Source organism: Cygnus atratus, chromosome 3 (genome assembly GCF_013377495.2).
Source record: "Cygnus atratus isolate AKBS03 ecotype Queensland, Australia chromosome 3, CAtr_DNAZoo_HiC_assembly, whole genome shotgun sequence".
NCBI classification, from domain to species: Eukaryota; Metazoa; Chordata; class Aves; order Anseriformes; family Anatidae; genus Cygnus; species Cygnus atratus.
In genome coordinates, this window is record NC_066364.1 from 19,910,391 (window position 1) to 19,929,628 (window position 19,238).

The 19,238-nt window shown below is 35.9% G+C and overlaps 1 protein-coding gene and 1 non-coding gene across 4 annotated transcripts in view; one reads left to right on the forward strand and one right to left on the reverse strand.

Annotated features, from left to right (window-relative positions):
• Positions 1-19,238, forward strand: part of PXDN (peroxidasin) — an 86,923-nt gene that overhangs the window by 46,464 nt on the left and 21,221 nt on the right. For all 3 annotated transcript variants that reach the window (XR_004778107.1, XM_035543069.2, XM_035543070.2), the window contains 10 exons: positions 945-1,114; positions 2,322-2,439; positions 5,485-5,654; positions 6,179-6,451; positions 7,772-7,888; positions 9,085-9,243; positions 11,684-11,796; positions 12,910-13,066; positions 16,114-16,222; positions 16,663-16,820. Coding sequence is in view for 2 of the 3 variants with exons in the window: in XM_035543069.2 (XP_035398962.1) it covers positions 945-1,114; positions 2,322-2,439; positions 5,485-5,654; positions 6,179-6,451; positions 7,772-7,888; positions 9,085-9,243; positions 11,684-11,796; positions 12,910-13,066; positions 16,114-16,222; positions 16,663-16,820 (1,544 nt within the window). In the remaining variant the exon portion in view is untranslated. The remainder of the gene's footprint in view (positions 1-944; positions 1,115-2,321; positions 2,440-5,484; positions 5,655-6,178; positions 6,452-7,771; positions 7,889-9,084; positions 9,244-11,683; positions 11,797-12,909; positions 13,067-16,113; positions 16,223-16,662; positions 16,821-19,238) is intronic.
• On the reverse strand, positions 4,730-4,801 carry TRNAE-CUC (transfer RNA glutamic acid (anticodon CUC)). Its single transcript has one exon. It is a non-coding gene; the product is annotated as a tRNA-Glu (tRNA).

A 19,238-nucleotide genomic window follows, 5' to 3' on the forward strand; every position in this document is an offset into this window, starting at 1 on the left:
CAGAACTTTGTTATGTAGACTAAATAATATACAAAACAGCTCCTTCCTTTTTACCCTCTTGTCTATGTCTTACTAGGTGATCCTTGTATGATATCCTTTAGTATCTGATTATTTGGATATTTTCTTTTGATTGCTTTTTAATTATATTATATAATATAACATAATATTTATGTTTATATATTTATACAATACAAATATAATATATATATATGTATTTATAATATATATTATATATTTATAATATAATATGTTGAAAATATATTAGTCAATATATTAGTCAAAATGATCAAAAAGGTAACTAACCCCAAATATACACTAAAGTCACTTTGTCATGCAACTTTTTTTCCAGTTTATACATAGATATATTTAATGGTACAGATTACCATACTTTTTTTTTTTTTTTTCCTACAGGGCCTTCCACTAGAAAGCACAGTGTCCCACACAGTAACTAGAAAGAAAGTCAACAGAATTTATAGGTCTTGTTATAGGCTCCTATTGCAGGAGGTTACTGACTAACTGAACTCAATGAGCAGCTTATTAAGCTTAGCACTTAAATAAAACTGTGGGTGTTTGTCTGAGTTACATTACCAACAAAATGGGAAGTTGTAAAAAAGTCAAGTTAACTGAACTTTCTGCATGAATAAGTATTAAGAAGAAAAAAAAATGGGGGGAGAATTGTATATGTTCCTTATTTTAGGAAGGTTTGTACAACATCTAAATAAGTTCAGATTTTTTCACTGAATGTGGAGTTAGAAATCTTGTTCATATGCTTGCTAGGTTGAACACAGTTCTACCCGTGCAGTAAAAATTATATGCACTTTTGTAATAAAGACTGCCAGAATGCATACAAGCGAGTGACCACCAACTGCATTTAAGATTGCCTTCTGTCTGTAAATAGTCCGAGCTTGCTAATAGGAGCGGTGGCCACTTCTTGTTTCGTGCAGGCGTTTGGATTCAAACGCTCTTCACTGCGACTGTGAAATCCTGTGGCTGGCGGAGCTGCTGAAGACGTACGCGGAGTCGGGAAATGCCCAGGCAGCCGCTACCTGCGAGTATCCACGAAGGATCCAGGGACGATCAGTGGCCACGATAACACCAGAGGAACTTAACTGTGGTGGGTTTGCCGCTATGTGCTGACTTCTTTAATGTGTTAAACACACCCAGACTGTATTAGAATTTGTTCTTCTGTTCTCTTTGGTAACACTGACTACTTCTGGTTAATATTGTGTATTTCCAGAACTCTCTCTGTGTTCCTTCCCAGTTTTTTGTCTTCTTCCTACAGAATTGGTCATTTTTACCCCTGAGCCTATATTGAAACAAGTATAGACGTGTTTGGAGCTTGTCATTAAGAAACTAAATGTGATTATCCAGAAGAAGTTTATTTTTCCTTTTTATATTTCAGATTTGATTGTCATCTAGGGTCTTTGGTATTATGTTAAAGTTTTTGGTGTCCCATATTCCCTTTTACATAAGGGAGAAGAAGGAATGAAAACAAATATAATTGCTTCTAATTTCAGAGAATTTATTGTTAAAACTCTTGCTGACTTTGTTAGGTTAGGTCACTGGATTTCTTTTATAATCATCTGTACTTATTGGGAGTGCCCTACACGGGCACTGAAATCCTCTGTCACTGCGGGATTAATGGACACCCCAGGGCTCGCACCTCTCCTGTTCCGAATCCAAAAAGCAGGTTTTCCACCGTGCAATGGGCATTTGCCTCAGAAGATATAAAATAACTAATTGACCTTTTATTTATATGTTGGGTATAATTCTGATCAGGGGAATTATAACCATAAGTGTCTACAAGGTTCTTGGAAAAGAAAGTAAAAGGGGATTTGGTGCAAGCATAATTCACATGGCATCCTCCCAGCTCTCTGCACATCTAAGGAGCCTGAATATGGAAACTGCAGGAAGCAAGCTGGACAAATTATTCTGTAGGAGGTAGGTTAGGCGGTGATACTAATCTAGAGGAAGTTATTTTAAATGGCACTTGTGCTTGCTGCTTTAAAGTTTGTTCCTCATAAGCAAATTGAGCCTTTGTTCAAACAAATAAAACAGCTACTTTAGAACCTGATACAAATTTGCACAATCTATTTCCAGTCTGCTAAAAGTTCCTAGTAAACAACGGAGGTCAGAAAGGCAGCAGTCACTTTTACATAAAGAAAAGTGTGTTTAATCCTGATTAAGCTTATAAATATTTTAACTTAAAACATTTGTGAAAAATATTTTTCTACAAGGTATATAGAAAAAATATTTATTTCCCATTCTTTAGCAGTGTTGAAACAAGTAAGGATTCCTTATATATTTTATTTTTGATACAGAGAGGCCAAGAATTACATCAGAGCCTCAGGATGTGGACGTTACCTCAGGGAATACAGTGTACTTCACTTGCAGAGCTGAAGGCAATCCTAAACCAGAAATTATCTGGCTTCGAAACAAGTAAGTTTAAAAGAGGAATAGAGAAGCTTAATGTAAGTATGTTTGTCTGTGTGTGTGTACATTTCTGGGTGCATGGCCATATGCATTACATGCTAACATATGGAATAGTAACAGCAGAAACATATTATAATAAAAAGAAGTATATGGAGTAATAATGGCCCAGATCTGTTTTATTAATAATTCTAAACTCTTAAGAACTGATGATTTTAGAAAGTCCTAATTTATGACTACATGTATATAATACTATTGGTAAGTTTTTCAACTGTAATTATACATGCAAAGTTGCTCACAACTGTAAAACTGTAAATCACTTACATGTAAGTACCAGAGAATCCAACAAGGACATGTCGCACATGTGGTTTGTGGGCTTAGCTAGTGTTTGCATATGCTGCGTAGGTCTGTTTATATTACATTTCGAGGCAGAGCAATAGCTGCTTTTTTAAAGGGCTCCAGCTGGACAAGAGTTAGATTTCAGAGGCTTCCTTGAACCCCAGCTCCAAAGCAGTAAGCTTTCCTCTGAGTTGCAGCTTCATCCTAGAAAAGGGGATATCAATTGCCCCAAGGCAGCCAAGTGCCTATATCACAGGATTATTCAGGGTAATTCAGGTTAGAGGGGACCTCAGCAGATTTCTAGTGCAGCCTTCTGCTCAAGGCAAGGACAGCTACAGGAACACCCCAGGTTGCTCAGGGCTTTATCATTTGGGTCTTAAAAACCACCAAGGCTGGAGATGGCACAAGTTCATTGGGCAACCTTCTCGAATGCTTCTCCTTGTTGTTTAGGAGGGTAGGGATATAAGGGGCACACTATAAGGGATGTGTGTCCCTTGGGAGCCAATGAGCCAACCTGGCTGCTTGAGCAAGCAGATCCCAGCTTGCTCCAGCACAGCCACGCACATCGTAGCTGAACCAGCAACACAGCAGCACGTCATCTCACCAAAACTGACCTGAATTTACAGTGGGCACATGATTTGTGAGTTTACCACCAGCTTAATCAGACTTTGGCTGAGTAATTCTTTTACACAAATGGAGAACTTGATCTGGAAAACAAATTCTTTCACATTATATATTAATAAGGGAACCATTTTAGTTTGTTAGTTACTGATAGAATGGAACAACATAGAGTCCTGTTTCTGTAGCTTTAGGCTGATTTCAGTAAGATCCCTGCATGAGGCAAGGGTACAGCATTTATGGAGTATGCAAAAAACAGAGCCTTAAACTTGGATGGTGTAATTATTTCATTAAAATTTTCTTTGGCTCATGTACTTTTTATAATAAACAAAGAAAACTTATTCGGAATACGCATATGAAAGAGTTTTAAGAGGAAATTTGAGTTTGGGGTGTGGGATTATTGATTCTGGCTTGTTTCCTGGCTGCATGAATGAGAGAAAACTCTTTGCAAGGTAGTTGAATATGGAAAGATTTTAGTCAAAAGACATTAACCTGTTGAGCAATTGTTGAATGCTGAGTAGATCAGCAATCACACAGAATCACAGAATCATTAAGGTTGGAAAAGACCTCCAAGATCATCTGGTCCAACCATCCCCCTACCACCAATATTACCCACTAAACCACATCCCTAATCACTGGGTCCAACCTTTCCTTAAACACCCCCAGGGACGGTGACTCCACCACCTCCCTGGGCAACCTGTTCCAATGCCTGACTACTCTTTCTGAGAAGAAATATCTCCTAATTTCCAACCTGAACCTCCACTAGCACAACTGGAGGCCATTCCCTCTAGTCCTGTCACTAGTTACCTGTGAGAAGAGGCCGACCCCCAGCTCCCCACAACTTCCTTTCAGGTAGTTGTAGAGAGCAATAAGGTCTCCCCTGAGCCTCCTCTTCCCCAGACTAAACAACCCCAGTTCTTTCAGCTGCTCCTCACAGGACCTGTGCTCCAGGCCGTTCACCAGCTTCGTAGCCCTTCTCTGGACACGCTCCAGGGCCTTGATGTCTTTCATGTACTAAGGGCCCAAAGCTGAACACAGTACTTGAGGTGCGGCCTCACCAGAGCTGAATACAGGGGAACGATCACCTCCCTGGTCCTGCTGGCTACACTATTCCTGATACAAGCCAGGATGCTGTTGGCCTTCTCGGCTACCTGGGCACACTGCCGGTTCATGTTCAGGCGAGCATCAACCAACACCACCAGATCCTTTTCCTCTGCACAGCTTTCCAGCCAGTCTGCCCCAAGCCTGTGGCATTGCATGGAGTTGTTGTGGCCAAATTGCAGGACCTGGCACTTAGCCACATTGGACCTCATCCCATTGGCCTCTGCCCATCAAAAAGCTCTTCCCTGACCGGGAATCGAACCCGGGCCGCGGCGGTGAGAGCGCCGAATCCTAACCACTAGACCACCAGGGAGGGTTGGGGTATAAAAATAATCAGTCTGCATTTTGTACATAGGGGGTGAGTTCCTCATCCCACTTCTGTGCTTTCTTCATCATGTGCAGGATGAAGTGAGAAACATTTCCTTCAATAAAATGCCCTAAATATACTTACATAGTATCACAGAAATGTTGTACCCATGACATAGCACAATAAGCTAATTTTAATTTACATTTCATGCCAAAGCAAATTACAGTCAGGTTCATAAGTGCTCCTTGAACAATCCAGAGAGAGCTTGGCACCAGGAATTAAAGCAACTAACTCCTCTTCTAGTAGAATGTATTTTGAGTATTGAACTTACTTAGTATACTTCCAGTGGAAACATTTGAAATCAATTTGCCGGATAGAACAGCTTGTATTCTTAAAAGAGAATGAGACCAGGTATTTTGTCTTTTTTTTTTTCCCCATAAGCTTTTACTCATAAAAATATTTTGGCTTTTCATTTTGAAGGTGTAGTACTTGCATAAGCAAAATTGATTCATCTTTTGTTTGTCCTCTTCTTCTCTTTAGGAGAAAACTAAAAGTTCTATTTTACTTAACATGGTAAAACTTACTTTTTTCCAAGGTATTTTGGGTAATATATTGAGGTTTTTATTATTTGACAGTTTTCTGTGCTCGTGATTTAAAGGTTTAACTCCAGCAGATTCTTTTCTTCACAGTAATGAGCTCAGTATGAAAGAAGATTCCCGTCTAAACTTGCTAGATGATGGCACCTTAATGATTCAGAATACTCAAGAAACAGACCAGGGCATTTACCAGTGCATGGCAAAAAATGTGGCTGGAGAAGTGAAAACTCAGGAAGTTACTCTTAGATACTTTGGATCACCAGGTAAAAAAAACAGAGTCTGGATTTTGCATTTCTAAAGAGAATTGTTTTCTTAATAAGATTGCTAAAAATAAGATGTATTGCTTCTTGTATCTTCTTGACATTGACAAATTTTGCTTGTATACTCACCACCAGGTAAACTTAAAATGTCATTTCAATTTATACATGCTGCTGGGAAAAAATACTTAGTAATTTCTTTCTTTTTGAGCACCCCATAGCACCTTCTAGCCAGATTGTTTTCTGGGTCTCAGTGTCTGTGTCTCTAAACATCAGTAAATGAGGATATGATTAATAATTGTTTTAAAGGGGGGTAAGGAAAAAAAAGATTAGGATTAAAGCAAGCAGAGTTTGCACCAAGATGATTAGGATTAAAGCAAGCAGAGTTTGCACCAAGATTAGAGGTACGTTGCAACAGAGCTATTATTAAAATAGAAAACCAAAACTTGGTTCCCCAAACTATTGCAATGTTCAGCCAAATTAGTGCTCTCGGCTAAAAGTCATATTTAGGCATTGTTCTTTTCTCACAGCCCGGCCAAGTTTTGTGATTCACCCACAAAATACAGAGGTATTAGTTGGAGAGAGTGTTACCTTGGAGTGCAGTGCAACTGGGCACCCTCAGCCGCGAATTACATGGACCAAAGGTGACAGAACCCCTTTACCAAGTGACCCTCGCATCACGATAACTCCATCAGGAGGACTTTACATACAAAATGTGAAGCAGGAGGACAGCGGCGAGTATACCTGTTTTGCAACTAACAGCATAGATAATATCCATGCAACTGCATACATCATAGTCCAAGGTGAGTATTACTTGCAGTGACATGCTGTAAAACATATTATGAAGAGTATATTACTTCAAGTTGTATGATTGTCTTTCTTTTCTTTTTTTTTGAATTGCCAGAGCCAAACTAAAACCATAAGGATTTTTTCTTTTAATTACATTATATATCCATAGTAAAGTTGCTGTATATTTCACCCAGAGTAAGATATTATATACTAATTCTCTGAAAGTTAAATTCCATTGATTATTTACTGAAGTTAACATTTGTGTTTTGAAATGCTTATAGTTTTGTTTGCTGGTATGAATAAAACATGCAATGTCCAGTTTGTGTGGGACTAATTTTTTTCTGTAACAAGTAGCAGTCCTAGAGTTTAGTATTTATGCCAGGAGTACTAGAATGGAGTTTTGAGTATAGATCCATGGCACCTTTCTCTCATAGACAGCCAAGTGAACGTGGGCACATTTTCTTCTGAGATTCATGGAAACAGTCACTCTACCAGCTGAGGCTTTTCTGCAAAGTGAAAGTCAGAGCACTCCTAATGTACTGTGATCACAATAATTTTGGTATTGCATGTCAGTAGTAAGAATATAAAGTGTTTCAAGGACAATACACCAAAAAACCTTCTCCTATGCATATATGTGGAGAATATTTATTTTGCAAACATTTTAATGCTGGAACTTTTATTTGCAAAATGTTATGAGCAATTTAAATTTATTTCTGTTCTAAGATGTTAAGATCTCTGACAAAGAGTTCAGGTTGCAAATGCTTTGTCAATGAGTTCAGTTTTTAAAGCTACACAAAATAACTCGTCCATGTGTTTTGTTCATTTATCATTTACCAGTGGATTATTGTGTTTTGAGAGCTGAATAAATTCTCACACTGATAATGTCATGATGCAGAAACTGTCCTGCACTCCACTCACTGTTTTCGTTCTGAATAAAGACAAACAAAACAGCTAAGGAGGGTTTTGACTGTGTTACATTTTCTTCATATTTTAGCTGAGGAATTTTTGAAAGATAGAAAAAGAAGAAAGCATTTTTAATCTAGGGAACATTCCATGTTAGATTCTTTAAGTCTTATTGTGTATCTTATACCGCAATAGATACCAGAGACCTTCACTGACACCAGGGCGTAACGTGATGGGGATGTTCCTATTGCATAAGAGACTGCCCTAAATCTCAGCTCTAGATTAAATAGAATGTAAAAACACTGGCATCCCGTTTCCCACCTATATGAGCTTTTCACATCGTGCAGGAAATTGTATGCAATTTCATACAGTCATATATTTTTCAGTTCTTTTTTTTTTTTTTTTTTACCAGTTTATTTTCTCTTCTGTAGCTCTACCTCAGTTTACTGTCACTCCTCAAGACAAAACGGTGATTGAGGGACAAACTGTTGATTTCCCTTGTGAAGCACAAGGCTATCCCCAGCCTGTCATTGCCTGGACGAAAGGAGGTAAATTTGTTCTGGACGTACTTTTAATCTGCTAGAATAGATTTTGGAATGACACTTGAATTGAAAGGAAATGCATGTATTTGTTCAGATGCTTCAGTCCTGAAGGAAATGGGGTTCATCTCTTTCTGCTTTAGCTAGAAAAGGCAAAATATCCAGCAGAAGCTAGTTGCCCAAGTGTTCTTCAGTATTCAGTAAAAAGGAGTCACTACAATGTATGCCTCCATAACAAATTCCTGCTAATAAAGGTTTAAGAAATGCAAGACAAATCACATGTGGCAATATCTATTACTGACAATTTACTACGGAAATTGAGGTGACCATCACTGATGAGATCTAAAATAAGTTGGGATGTGCCCTCTTCAGAAACCAGAACAGTCCATCCTGGCATCAGTACAAATTCTGTGTACTGTGTTTCTGTCACTTAACGGGGATCGACAGGAACACTGGGATTCACTCTGCTGACTGCTGTATCAGGTTGGGGTTGTAAAGGCATTGAGCCCAATGCAGTGGGAAGAAATACTCTAGCAGATGTTGTATGTAAGTAGGTGTGCCAGTTGAGTCAAGTGAAGTAGCTCTAGCAGGAAAAGCAACTCCTAAGGAATTCTAAATTTTGGTACATAAAGCAGATTTTTAACAAACTCTTGATCATTTTGATGCTGATAATGTCCCTGTTTCTCCCTCTGCCAAGGTTGCTCCAATCAAATGAAATGTCCAGAAAGGAAGAACAGGGTACAGACACTGTTGTGCCTTTCATTTCATTTGTATTGTATTGTATTATATTCCATTTTTTCAGAGCTGTATGTATTTTTCTATTGGTTGTCTAGATGGTCTAGGCAGATGAGATGAATTGTGAGTGTCTTTCATACTTAACAATAATAATTAACAGTAATACCTGTTGCCATTCTTCTGGCGCCTTCTTGTTAGGGTGCTTTGTCCTGCTCCTTAAATGAAAATACTTCTCTCTACCACAAAAGGAGAAGGGGAAGAGATCAGAATTATGACTGTGTGCATACATATATTTGCGTGTTCATATTCTGTGAATTAAAGGTTTCACCAGTTCTTTCTTTTTAAGAAACTTTTAATTGTTTCCAATGTTTTACCAAATTTGAATACTTCCAGATTTCCCTTTTTCTGAAACAAAGAGACTTTGTTCTGCACTGCTGTAAAGAGCAAAATGCTATTGCTCTGTGTTTCAGGAGGCCAGTTGTCTGTTGACAGAAGACATTTAGTTCTATCTTCTGGTACCCTAAGGATTTCCAGGGTAGCCCTGCATGACCAAGGACAGTATGAATGCCAAGCTGTCAACATTATCGGATCTCAACGGATTGTTGTATACCTGACTGTGCAGCCTAGAGGTATGTTCTCCATATTTGATTTATTCTTCTCTTTTTCTAAAATGTAAGAATCAAAATTAATCATTTTTGTTGGCACAGTATGGCATATATGTGAATGTGAAGTAGGTTAAATTTATCTTAATTTAGAAGTAAAAAAGCTTTCGAAGCAGAGTTTAAATAAACCCAATGCTTGGGTTTTTCTTTAGAAGTTTTGCTGAATATTACAGTGATTCTAGGTTGCTGGATTTGCACTATAAGGTGTCTTATTAGCTCTTATAAATTGAGCATGTGGATCAGTGTGCCCAGATAGACTTAGTTCAAAGTCACCTGGAGAACACATAACCTTGCAATTAAGCATCGACTTTTTTGATAAGAGCTTGTAAGAGCAGAACTATATCTTTTGTTATTTAGAAAACTTGTTGTTCAGGGTGTTGCTCATATTTCACATTTCTGATCATTATTTCTGAGCACATTTTTTTTTAAGTTTGTGGGTGTTTTTTAATAAATAACATATGGATACTTATTAGGATTTGAACAGAGTATCATTTCTTTAAAGCAATCTGTATTCTGTGGAACAGGTTTATCTGATCTACTCTTGTTTTTAAAGAATGGAGGTTTGCTTTGTGGATGACTGTATTCCTATGCTTGTGAAAGTATTTTTTCTTGTGAAAATGTTGTCTTTTTTTCTGTGTGCATGTTAGACTAATTCCTTATAAGACTCTATTCTGCTAACTAAATAGCGTTATTAACATAATGTTTTAATGTCCAGAAACAAAACAGTTTATTTTACAACACCCGAATGACTTTCACAATGAAATGCTATTGCTTATACCTAAAATAAGCTAACACAGAAAAAAAAACTACCATTTTTTAATGTTTTTTTTCAAGTAAATTCTAAGTAAGCTACTTCCATGATTAATTAGAATCATATTAATATTTATAATTTAGTTAAGTACTTTGGTGTTTAATTAAATTGAAGGAGATTAAACATTTAATTAAAAGACTTCCTTGGTAGTGACCATATCTAAAACAGTATTTCAGTAAAAGTGTATTGTAGTCTTCCTAAGCTTAGACATCTGTCCAAAAAAAATAATAATAATTCCATTGATCTTTCTTAATTAAAAATAATAATGGGAGATTGATTTGTCAAAGTCCAGATTTTGTTCACCTACATAAAATTGCTGACTAAAATTCAACAAAACAAAACGATTTTAAAAAGTTTTATGGGTTTCCAGTTGTGTTGAACTTCACTGAACTTAAGTTTAATGAAATTAGTTTTGTGCAACTCAGATTGCAAAATCCAGTCATCAAAAGAGAGTAGATACAAGATTGAAGGCTACATATATGTTCCTGAAATTGGAGCTCTCCATATATTCATTGCAATGGTATTTTTAATTGTGCAACAAGAGAAAATGTTTTCCACTGGGTTTATAACAAAGGGACTTTTCATCTCAGGAATGTCTAGTCAGTGGTCACTGTGGCTAAATCTGTATTAATGAATACAGATTAAAGGTTCAGGTCTGTTTGTCCTTAACAAGACATACCTCACATCCTCAGAGTTAGACATTCTTACATCCCAGCACGGACACCTTATTTGAAATTGTCTCTACTCCTTAATAACCATGCTTCATTTGTAAGAGACAGTACAAACTATTTAACACCAAGGCCAGATCTGGTTGGTAGTAGGCTGTGTGGCCAAATGCTTCTTGGTAGAACCATAGCCCCATTTCTCCTCCCTGCAAAGTGCTGATATGTTACAGCAGAAATACAGTTCTAAAGCATCTTCATAATCTTGTACGTGTTTCTCATGATAACATCTGAGTGCTGGATGTTGATCTAGATTTGAAGGAAATTAGGATTAAAAATGCATTAATTTTCTTCACCGTGGAATTAGGTTGTTGTGTACCCTGTGCCCTTAAAATCAAAGGTCAGTTGATGTTTAAGGCCCAGGCTCATTGGTTTCAGATACACAGCAGTTTTGTGAAGGTTTAACACCCCAGCAGATCAGGTTGGGGCACTTAGAGTTGAGTGAGTTCTGGGAAGTTTTGTTTTTAATCATCTGAGAAATCTCTGTTGTTGCTATTTAAAACTTGAAAGTTTAAAATTTTGGCAGAAGTTGATGGGAAATTTCCTATCATTCTGGTGATTTTGTTCAAAGTTACCTATTTACGGATTTTTTTTTCAGAGCTATTAGCTTACAGAATTTAGCATTTTTGGCAACTACTAGCCTGTTTTGTTAGAAGTTAAGAGCACTTAAAAATCAGCCTGAAGCAGATACTAAAAATAAGCAACATTGTCTTTAAGGCATTGCTATAATCAGGTAAAACTTGCAAACAGAATAGGATTATAGATTAAGAAGTGTTGGGTAACTGAAAGAAATATACAATGATGACCTGTTTTTAGATCACCTTTTGTACAAGTTGTATTTCATACCTTATGAATGTGTCATTTGTTTTTTTAGTGACTCCTGTATTTGCCAGTGTTCCCAGTGACATGACAGTAGAAGTTGGCACAAATGTGCAGATCCCATGCAGTGCTCAAGGAGAGCCAGAGCCAGTAATTACATGGAATAAGGTAATAGATATTTCTTTGGTTGTTTCATAAAGGCAATGGCCTCTCCATCTCTTCATAACTAACTGCTTAAAGTGCAAATTAACACAATGATCACTTTGATTCTGAAAACATTACCTTGAGTCTGATCAGCAAGTCAACTGCAATACAGAGTATGTATACAGATAGCAAACCTGAATTATGTGTGTGTGTGTGTATACACAGACATATATATGGTTATGCAAATTTTTGGAAACATTATGCAGACCAGAATCAGTAATATAGATATTAATAGTCATATATATTTCAGTGACAGTTCTTTGTTAATATCCAATAAATATTCCCACTTTCAATGACATTATAGCAATAAAAGCATATAGCACCAAAACAATGAGAACTACTATATTGCTGAGTCCTTTTATGCTGTTAGGGCTCCAACCAGGGCATGTTTTGGTAACTCTTTGGTAACCCGTCTTTCTGTGTCAACTTTTCTAAGTGTTTCCTCTAACAACTGTACTGCAAATGACAGAAGAGTATTAAACATAAAAAAAGTAATTGATAAAAGCAAGAAAAATCAGGCTTTCTCTCTGGTTTTGATTTCCGTCAGTGCAACACTTGCTGTATTAAACATTTATAAAGGTAGAATTACTGGTGAATTCAAGGGTTTCTACTATTAATCTTCAGTCTTCTTGATTATTTTCAGTTAGTGAGCATTAAAATAAATGTACTTTAATGTATCTTAAATGCATAGTATATGAAGAATTGACACATACGCACTCTGGAGATCTTTTTAATTGACAAATTTTGAGTAAGATAATGCGTACGTATTCTCAGGAAGTGCTATCTTATTTTGGGGGCTTAAATTCTATGTGGTGAAGGCCTAAAACTATTAAAATACTTTCATTTATAATAATGAGTGCTTTTAAAAGTAAATAAATACACTGTATGATTTAGATCTACATGCAAGTCCTCCTGTCACACATGACAACTGTGTGTTAAATTTTATATAAGTTTATCTACTTCAGTATTGTTTTTTGTTTACTAAGTCACTCTTTGAGGAAAAAGAACAAAAATTCAGGTCTGGAAATTAGGATTGGATATATCAGAATAAAAAAAAAACATTCTTCTTTGCTGCAGGATGGAGTACAGGTAACTGAGAGCGGAAAATTTCATGTTAGTCCAGAGGGATTTCTTACTATTCGTGATGTTGGAACTGCTGATGAAGGTCGATATGAATGTGTTGCCCGGAATACCATAGGATACTCCTCTGTTAGCATGGTGCTTAGTGTTAACGGTAAGGTGTATGAATCAGTCGGAAGTATGAACTAGATTACTTTTAGAGTTTGGCTTATTTGTAAGATGCAAAAAGTTCATAAAATGCTGAATTCTTTCTTTTATCCATTTTTTTTACCTTTCCCTTAAAAACCTCTCATTTTTATTTAATTATTTATTTATTTTTAATTCAGGCAATTATCTGCACAGATGTGAGTAAGATGGGAATATGTCAGCCAAAATGTCTCTAGGACTTAAGCTTCAAAACAATGTTTTGGGCTCCTGTTAGTCATGCTATTTTCCTCTTGATTTTTAATTTGGACCTGTTCAAATTTTCTTGTTGAATACACAGTCTAATTGACCAAATTAGACTTGACCAAAACTCCAATGACATCTTTCAAGGGACATTTACAGCTATTGGTTGAAAACTGGGCTGTAACCACTATGACAGAGTTCAGGAAAGTTGTAATACTCTTAAGAATTTAAAGGAGAAAATAGAGAGGAAAAAAACGACAACAACAAAAACAGAAAATATGAATTTATAATAATTATTTGAAAGTAATAATGACAAATAATAAATATTAATTATTATATGTAATTGTTTGTAATAAAGCAGTCAAAAAGGGTAAGGAAACAACTTTGTTACATAGTCTGATCCCAGTGTTTTCCTGACTCATCGTACAAACAGATTTTCCAGTCTTATTTTGATTGAAAACCTTACGGAAATCGTGTGATTTTTTTTCTTTCAGTAGAAAATGAAATAGCATGATATTTCTGTATCATTGAAAATGACTATTAAGCATGGTTTCTTTAACATATTGGATATTGTTTCCTAGTGTTATGTCTAATGTTCTGTATTTTGCTTATTATATTCATGAATAAATATCAGTGACTTTTTTTAATGTACTGATTATCATGAGATATCAGTCACCTGGTATCTTGAGTTCTGAGAGAAAAATTGCAGGGCTGGGAATCATTCACTGATGAGTTTTCATCTCCATTTATAGTCTGTGAATGTATGAATGTAGGAAAGTCCATAAAATTTCAGTTCATCTTGGCCACTCTGGAGATGCAAAGAAAGAAAAGGATGGGTGGTTCGATTTATCTGCAATCAATCGGAAACTGTAAATGATGTTTCTTCTAAAAATTAGTGGGATATCAGATACTGCTTCTCTGGTTTTGCCATTAAAAATTGTCAGAGAATCAAGGAGACAAATGGGCAGATTATCAGTACTGGGTACTTGCTATCTGGATAGTATTAATAATGACGTAGCCAGGAGCGCACAAAAACTTGCATGTCAATATTTCTTTTATACAAAGTTAATGTTTTATAGGTATTTCTAATACATAAATATATTTTCTTACCAGTGAGATGGAAAAAATCAAATGCACATTTAGTTATATTTTAAAGATGTTTTTCTTTTGTCATTTTCTTCTGACCTTATCTGCTGCTGTTTTGTAAAAGCCTCTAGGTTAGGTTTAGGGCAGGGCTTGTGTAGATTATGTTTTTCTTGCTTAAAAACTGTTAGGTTGCTTTTAACAGACAAAGTGACATTTTTCTTTTCCCCTGAAAAAAAGCATGGCCTGAAAGGCTTGCATGTAGCTGTAACTTTTAATATTTATTAGTCTAAAAAGTGAGCTACTGGCAGCAAATAGTTCATACAAAAATAAGGTTCTGTATAGTTAACATCTGACCAAGGTTTATGATTCAGCCCACATGCACCATTAATCAGAAAGATAACCCTGCAGGAGACATATCTAAGGTGAACGTTGAGATTACACCTAGTGTAAGCAGCCACAGGGAAGGTAAACAGCCACTGGATTTTTATATGTATAATGTTGAAGTGCTAAGATGGTTCATGGCATGCAAGCACTCTCTGAAACAACTCAAACAAGGGTAGCAAAGCCATAAATATTTCTCCTTAAAATAGGTGGTTTATCTCATTATGCATCTATATGGCTGTTATGCAAATGAAGCTCTCAAGCAAGGAGGGCAGTTGGTAATTAGCACGGATCGAGAATTATTGCCATTAGGTCAGCCCATTTTGGATGCTGAGAGTATGTTGTCAACAGCCCAAGGCAGCTGGCCTCAGGGCAGAGCAAGGGGCTCCAACTCCACCTATACAATGCCAGCGACTGTTTTATTTGACAATATAGGTGGTAGAGTTTGATTGCCCAGATCTAGTCTCTGAAACTCATATGGATATAACCTAAGCTGCCAGTAATGAAGGATTAATGAAATCTTGCCTAGAAAGGAGAGAGAGAGAAAAAAAAAAATAATAAAGGTCATGAAAAGCTTGTAAACAACAATTTTTTTGTCAGCTGATTTTGTACATCTGCTGATTTTATTCCAGCGTATTTGCTTTAGATGTTTTCCCTACTTTACCCTTCTTCCTTTGTGGGTTTTCCAATCTAAACACACTCTGGAAATTGTTAGCTGTTGCCCCTGGATCTGGTAGTTCTTAGGTTAGGCTGAAAGGAAGGTTATTAGTCTTAGATACGCTATACAAACATCCAGCTGCAATAGAGCAGCACATAAAAAGGCAGATGAATAGGCCCATGCTTCAATGTTCCTGTACTATGAGTAGAAGAGCTGTAAATAGAATCATAGAAGCATGTGATTTTTAATGTAGTGTTATAATGTTAGATAATTTTAAAATGGAAAACAAAGTAGTGATCAAAATAAATAAAATTTTTATGTGTTGTTTATCAGAGTAAAATCATGACAGGAGCAGTGGTAATTATTGTAGCTGTTCGGGAACGTATGCACATCTGTATTCCCCCTTCCCTCCCTTTTTTTTCCAATTTAATTTTCTGTGTTTCATATGTTTTCATGAAATCTCTTCAAATTTTTGTGATTTATATATTATAAAAGGAAAAAATAAGTCTACAAGTATTTTCCTCTCATAACACATTCCTTTTAACCCCTTAAATTCTTGCATTAATGCTTTAAGAACAGAAGTTTATTTTATACATCTGAAATGATGCCGTGCCTAGACCCTGTCTTACAGAAGTATCTTTGTGTGTGTGGTCATTTTTGCAATAACACATGAATTCCTCTTCCTGTAGTCCCTAATGTCAGCCGAAATGGAGATCCTTTTGTACAAACGTCAATTGTGGAAGCAATTGCAACTGTTGACAGAGCTATAAATTCAACACGTACACATCTTTTTGACAGGTATCCCCTTCTTTTTTAACTGAGAAGTCAAAATTAATATGTATAGTAGAAATAATGAAACATTTAGTAAGCAAGAAGCCATTTTATTATTTAAATGGCAATGTTAACACATCTGGTTAGTTCTGGGAATAGTAGTCATTTAGCATGGAAAGATTCCTATTACTTAAACACTAAGTTGCAGAGAACAAATTTTTTATCTGTTGAGATCTCTATTTCCTGAAGTAGTTTTTCCAGGGAGACAGTGTGTTATAAAAGTCTAGTAAATGTTTACTTCCATATTCTTTTATTAAACATATATGTTTATTTTTGTTTGCCTTCCATTTTGAGATGAGTGACCAAGGTATGTTCTAATCATGTTGAACTTTTACAGTATGCAGTGTTATGTTGCAACTCCTGTGTGCACTTACTGTTTTTTTTTTTTTTTCCAAATTATCTATTAGTCGTCCTCGTTCTCCAAATGATTTGCTAGCCTTATTTCGATACCCAAGGGATCCGTACACTGTTGAGCAAGCAAGAGCTGGGGAAATATTTGAAAGGACATTACAGCTTATTCAAGATCACGTACAGGATGGTCTAATGGTTGACCTGAATGGAACAAGTCAGTATTCTTTCCTTATTTTTCAGTGATGAAGTTTCTTAAGTCATTAATACTTCAAAAGAGATTGTCAGAATCTGGGTCCCAATTGCAGAACCCTTACATTGAAATCAGTGGAGTATGATTTCACAAAACTTTATGAGAAATATGTTTATGTTATTCAGTCCTTGGTTTGCACACTGCTACATTATGGTCAAGCTTGATTTGATTGAGCTCTCCGAGTAGAGTGTAGAGAGTAGAGTACTTCTCATCACGTTGACATATTAGGGAAAAAGTCATGTTCAGATTCTTCTCCTGATCATATTTGGTATAATGGATTTGTCTAATGCATCCTGTTTGTTAACTGTCTGTGTGTTAATTCATTAGGATCATTATTTCATTGCAAACCTTCTCTGTTATGTATTAAGAATCAGTACTTTATTGCTATTTCTTTAAGTAAAATTTGGTATCATCATGCAGAAAAAAAAAAGATGATAAGAAGGATTTATGTTCTTTGTGAAACAATGTTTCCACAAGTGCCCCAGTAGTATTCAAAGAATTATTTGCTACTCATTCTTTAAGTACTGTATCAAATTAAGCTAATTGTTTGCTTTAACTCTGATCTCATGTATTGAAAAACACATTTTTTTTGCTGGTTTTTAAAAACAGTGGAAGAATGCGGTATTTCTGCCTTTTAGGTATTGAACTCCCAAGTACAAATTCATGAAGTCCAGATGGAGCATATACAACTAGTGTGTGTGTGTACATATGTGTGTGGAAATGCTTGAAACATAGGACTGAAGCATTTGGAAATAATGATGGAGTTTTAGGAGAGCTTTTGAGACTTGAAACATAGCCAAAAGTGACACTGAAAATCTAGAGGAAATATTTTTTTCTTATTATATTTCTTTTGATGTTTATAATTGAGTATTTATTGTAACTTCCGAAAACTTTAACTCTGAATGACCCTGAACTAGTCAAGTATTTATAAAACCAAAGACTGCAGGCTTTGTGGAGTACTGTAACATTTGATAATAAAAGAAGCTTGTTACTCATTATTAGAGCTGAGTAAATAATTTGTGATAAAGTTAACCACAAAAATTTACACTAAATTCTTTAAAAGTTTGTATTTTATAAGAGCATGTGATTGAATTTGCCTCTCTGATTAGATGGGTGTGCAAACATATCAAATATAATACTCACACAGTGCATTGTAGCAGTAAAGATATGTAAAATCTGATGTGTGAGAATAACTTGACTGCTTTTCACTAGTATTTGTAATAGAGGAAATCAATCACCTAAGGCTTAAATCACCTTAAAAATTATCATTAAAGCATGCAAATACAAGGTAATGAACACAAAATCATCCAACTTTCTGTGATACTGCGAATTCTGTTCACAACCAAAGCTTACTTCTCAGCCCTACAAAATCTATAGAAATCTGGCTTTTAGAGAAACTTGAATAATAAAATAAATCTGTTTTCATTTAAACAGCCTAATATTCAGATTTTGGTACTCATATTTGTCCTTATTTGGTTTTATTTCAAAATGCAGGGCCCAATGAAAGGTGTTATTTAGCACTTTTGCATTGGGAACAGTTGAGAAATTTGACAATTTCCTATTCAGAGACTTTTATGTAAAATCTTGGACTACTGCAAGGAAAGACAATGGAGCCAAATTTTCCTCCACAGTGCCAGACAGTATAACAAGGGAAATGGCCACAAATTGCTGCTTGGGAGGTTCAGATTGGATGGTAGGAAATGCTTTCTCACCAGGAGGCCAGTGCAGCACTGGAGCTACTTATGCAGAAAGGCTGAGTAGTCTCAGACTTTGGAGGTTTTCAAGACAGCTAGACAAGGTACAGCTGAGCTGGTCTGTTGCTAGAGACAGCCTTGTTTTGGCAGGAGCCGTTGAATCTAACCTATAGATGAGATGTCACCTCCCACTTGTATTTGAACTTGAAGCAATATATATGTCATAGTCCCAAAGGTGAATAGTATGGATCCCAGAGGAAATCTGTGTCAAGTGTTATGCAAACAATAATTTTCTTTACAGTGGACTGCTCTGAGTAACGTGAGTGCAGATTACTCCATACCACTTGTCTAGGAGACCACTCATCTGTTTAGATAAATTGGTCATGATTTTATGTTTTTTGTTCTTTCTTTTTTCATTTCTTGCAATTCTACAACTTTTTTGTGATAAAGCAAAACAAAATAGCAATATACTCACTGAATTAGCAAGTCTCAAAAGAGAAAGTCTTGATATCTGTAGAAATGTTGCTGAGTTTTCAGAATGTTTTTACTGACATGGGGAAATTTTTCCGTTCTTTTCAGTATGAGGCTGTTATTTCTGAAAATATCCCTACTTTCTTAGGTGGCCAAATAAGAAATTAGTTCTTTTTGTGAATATTTTATAAAAGTTCTGCTTGAATTGTCATTTTAC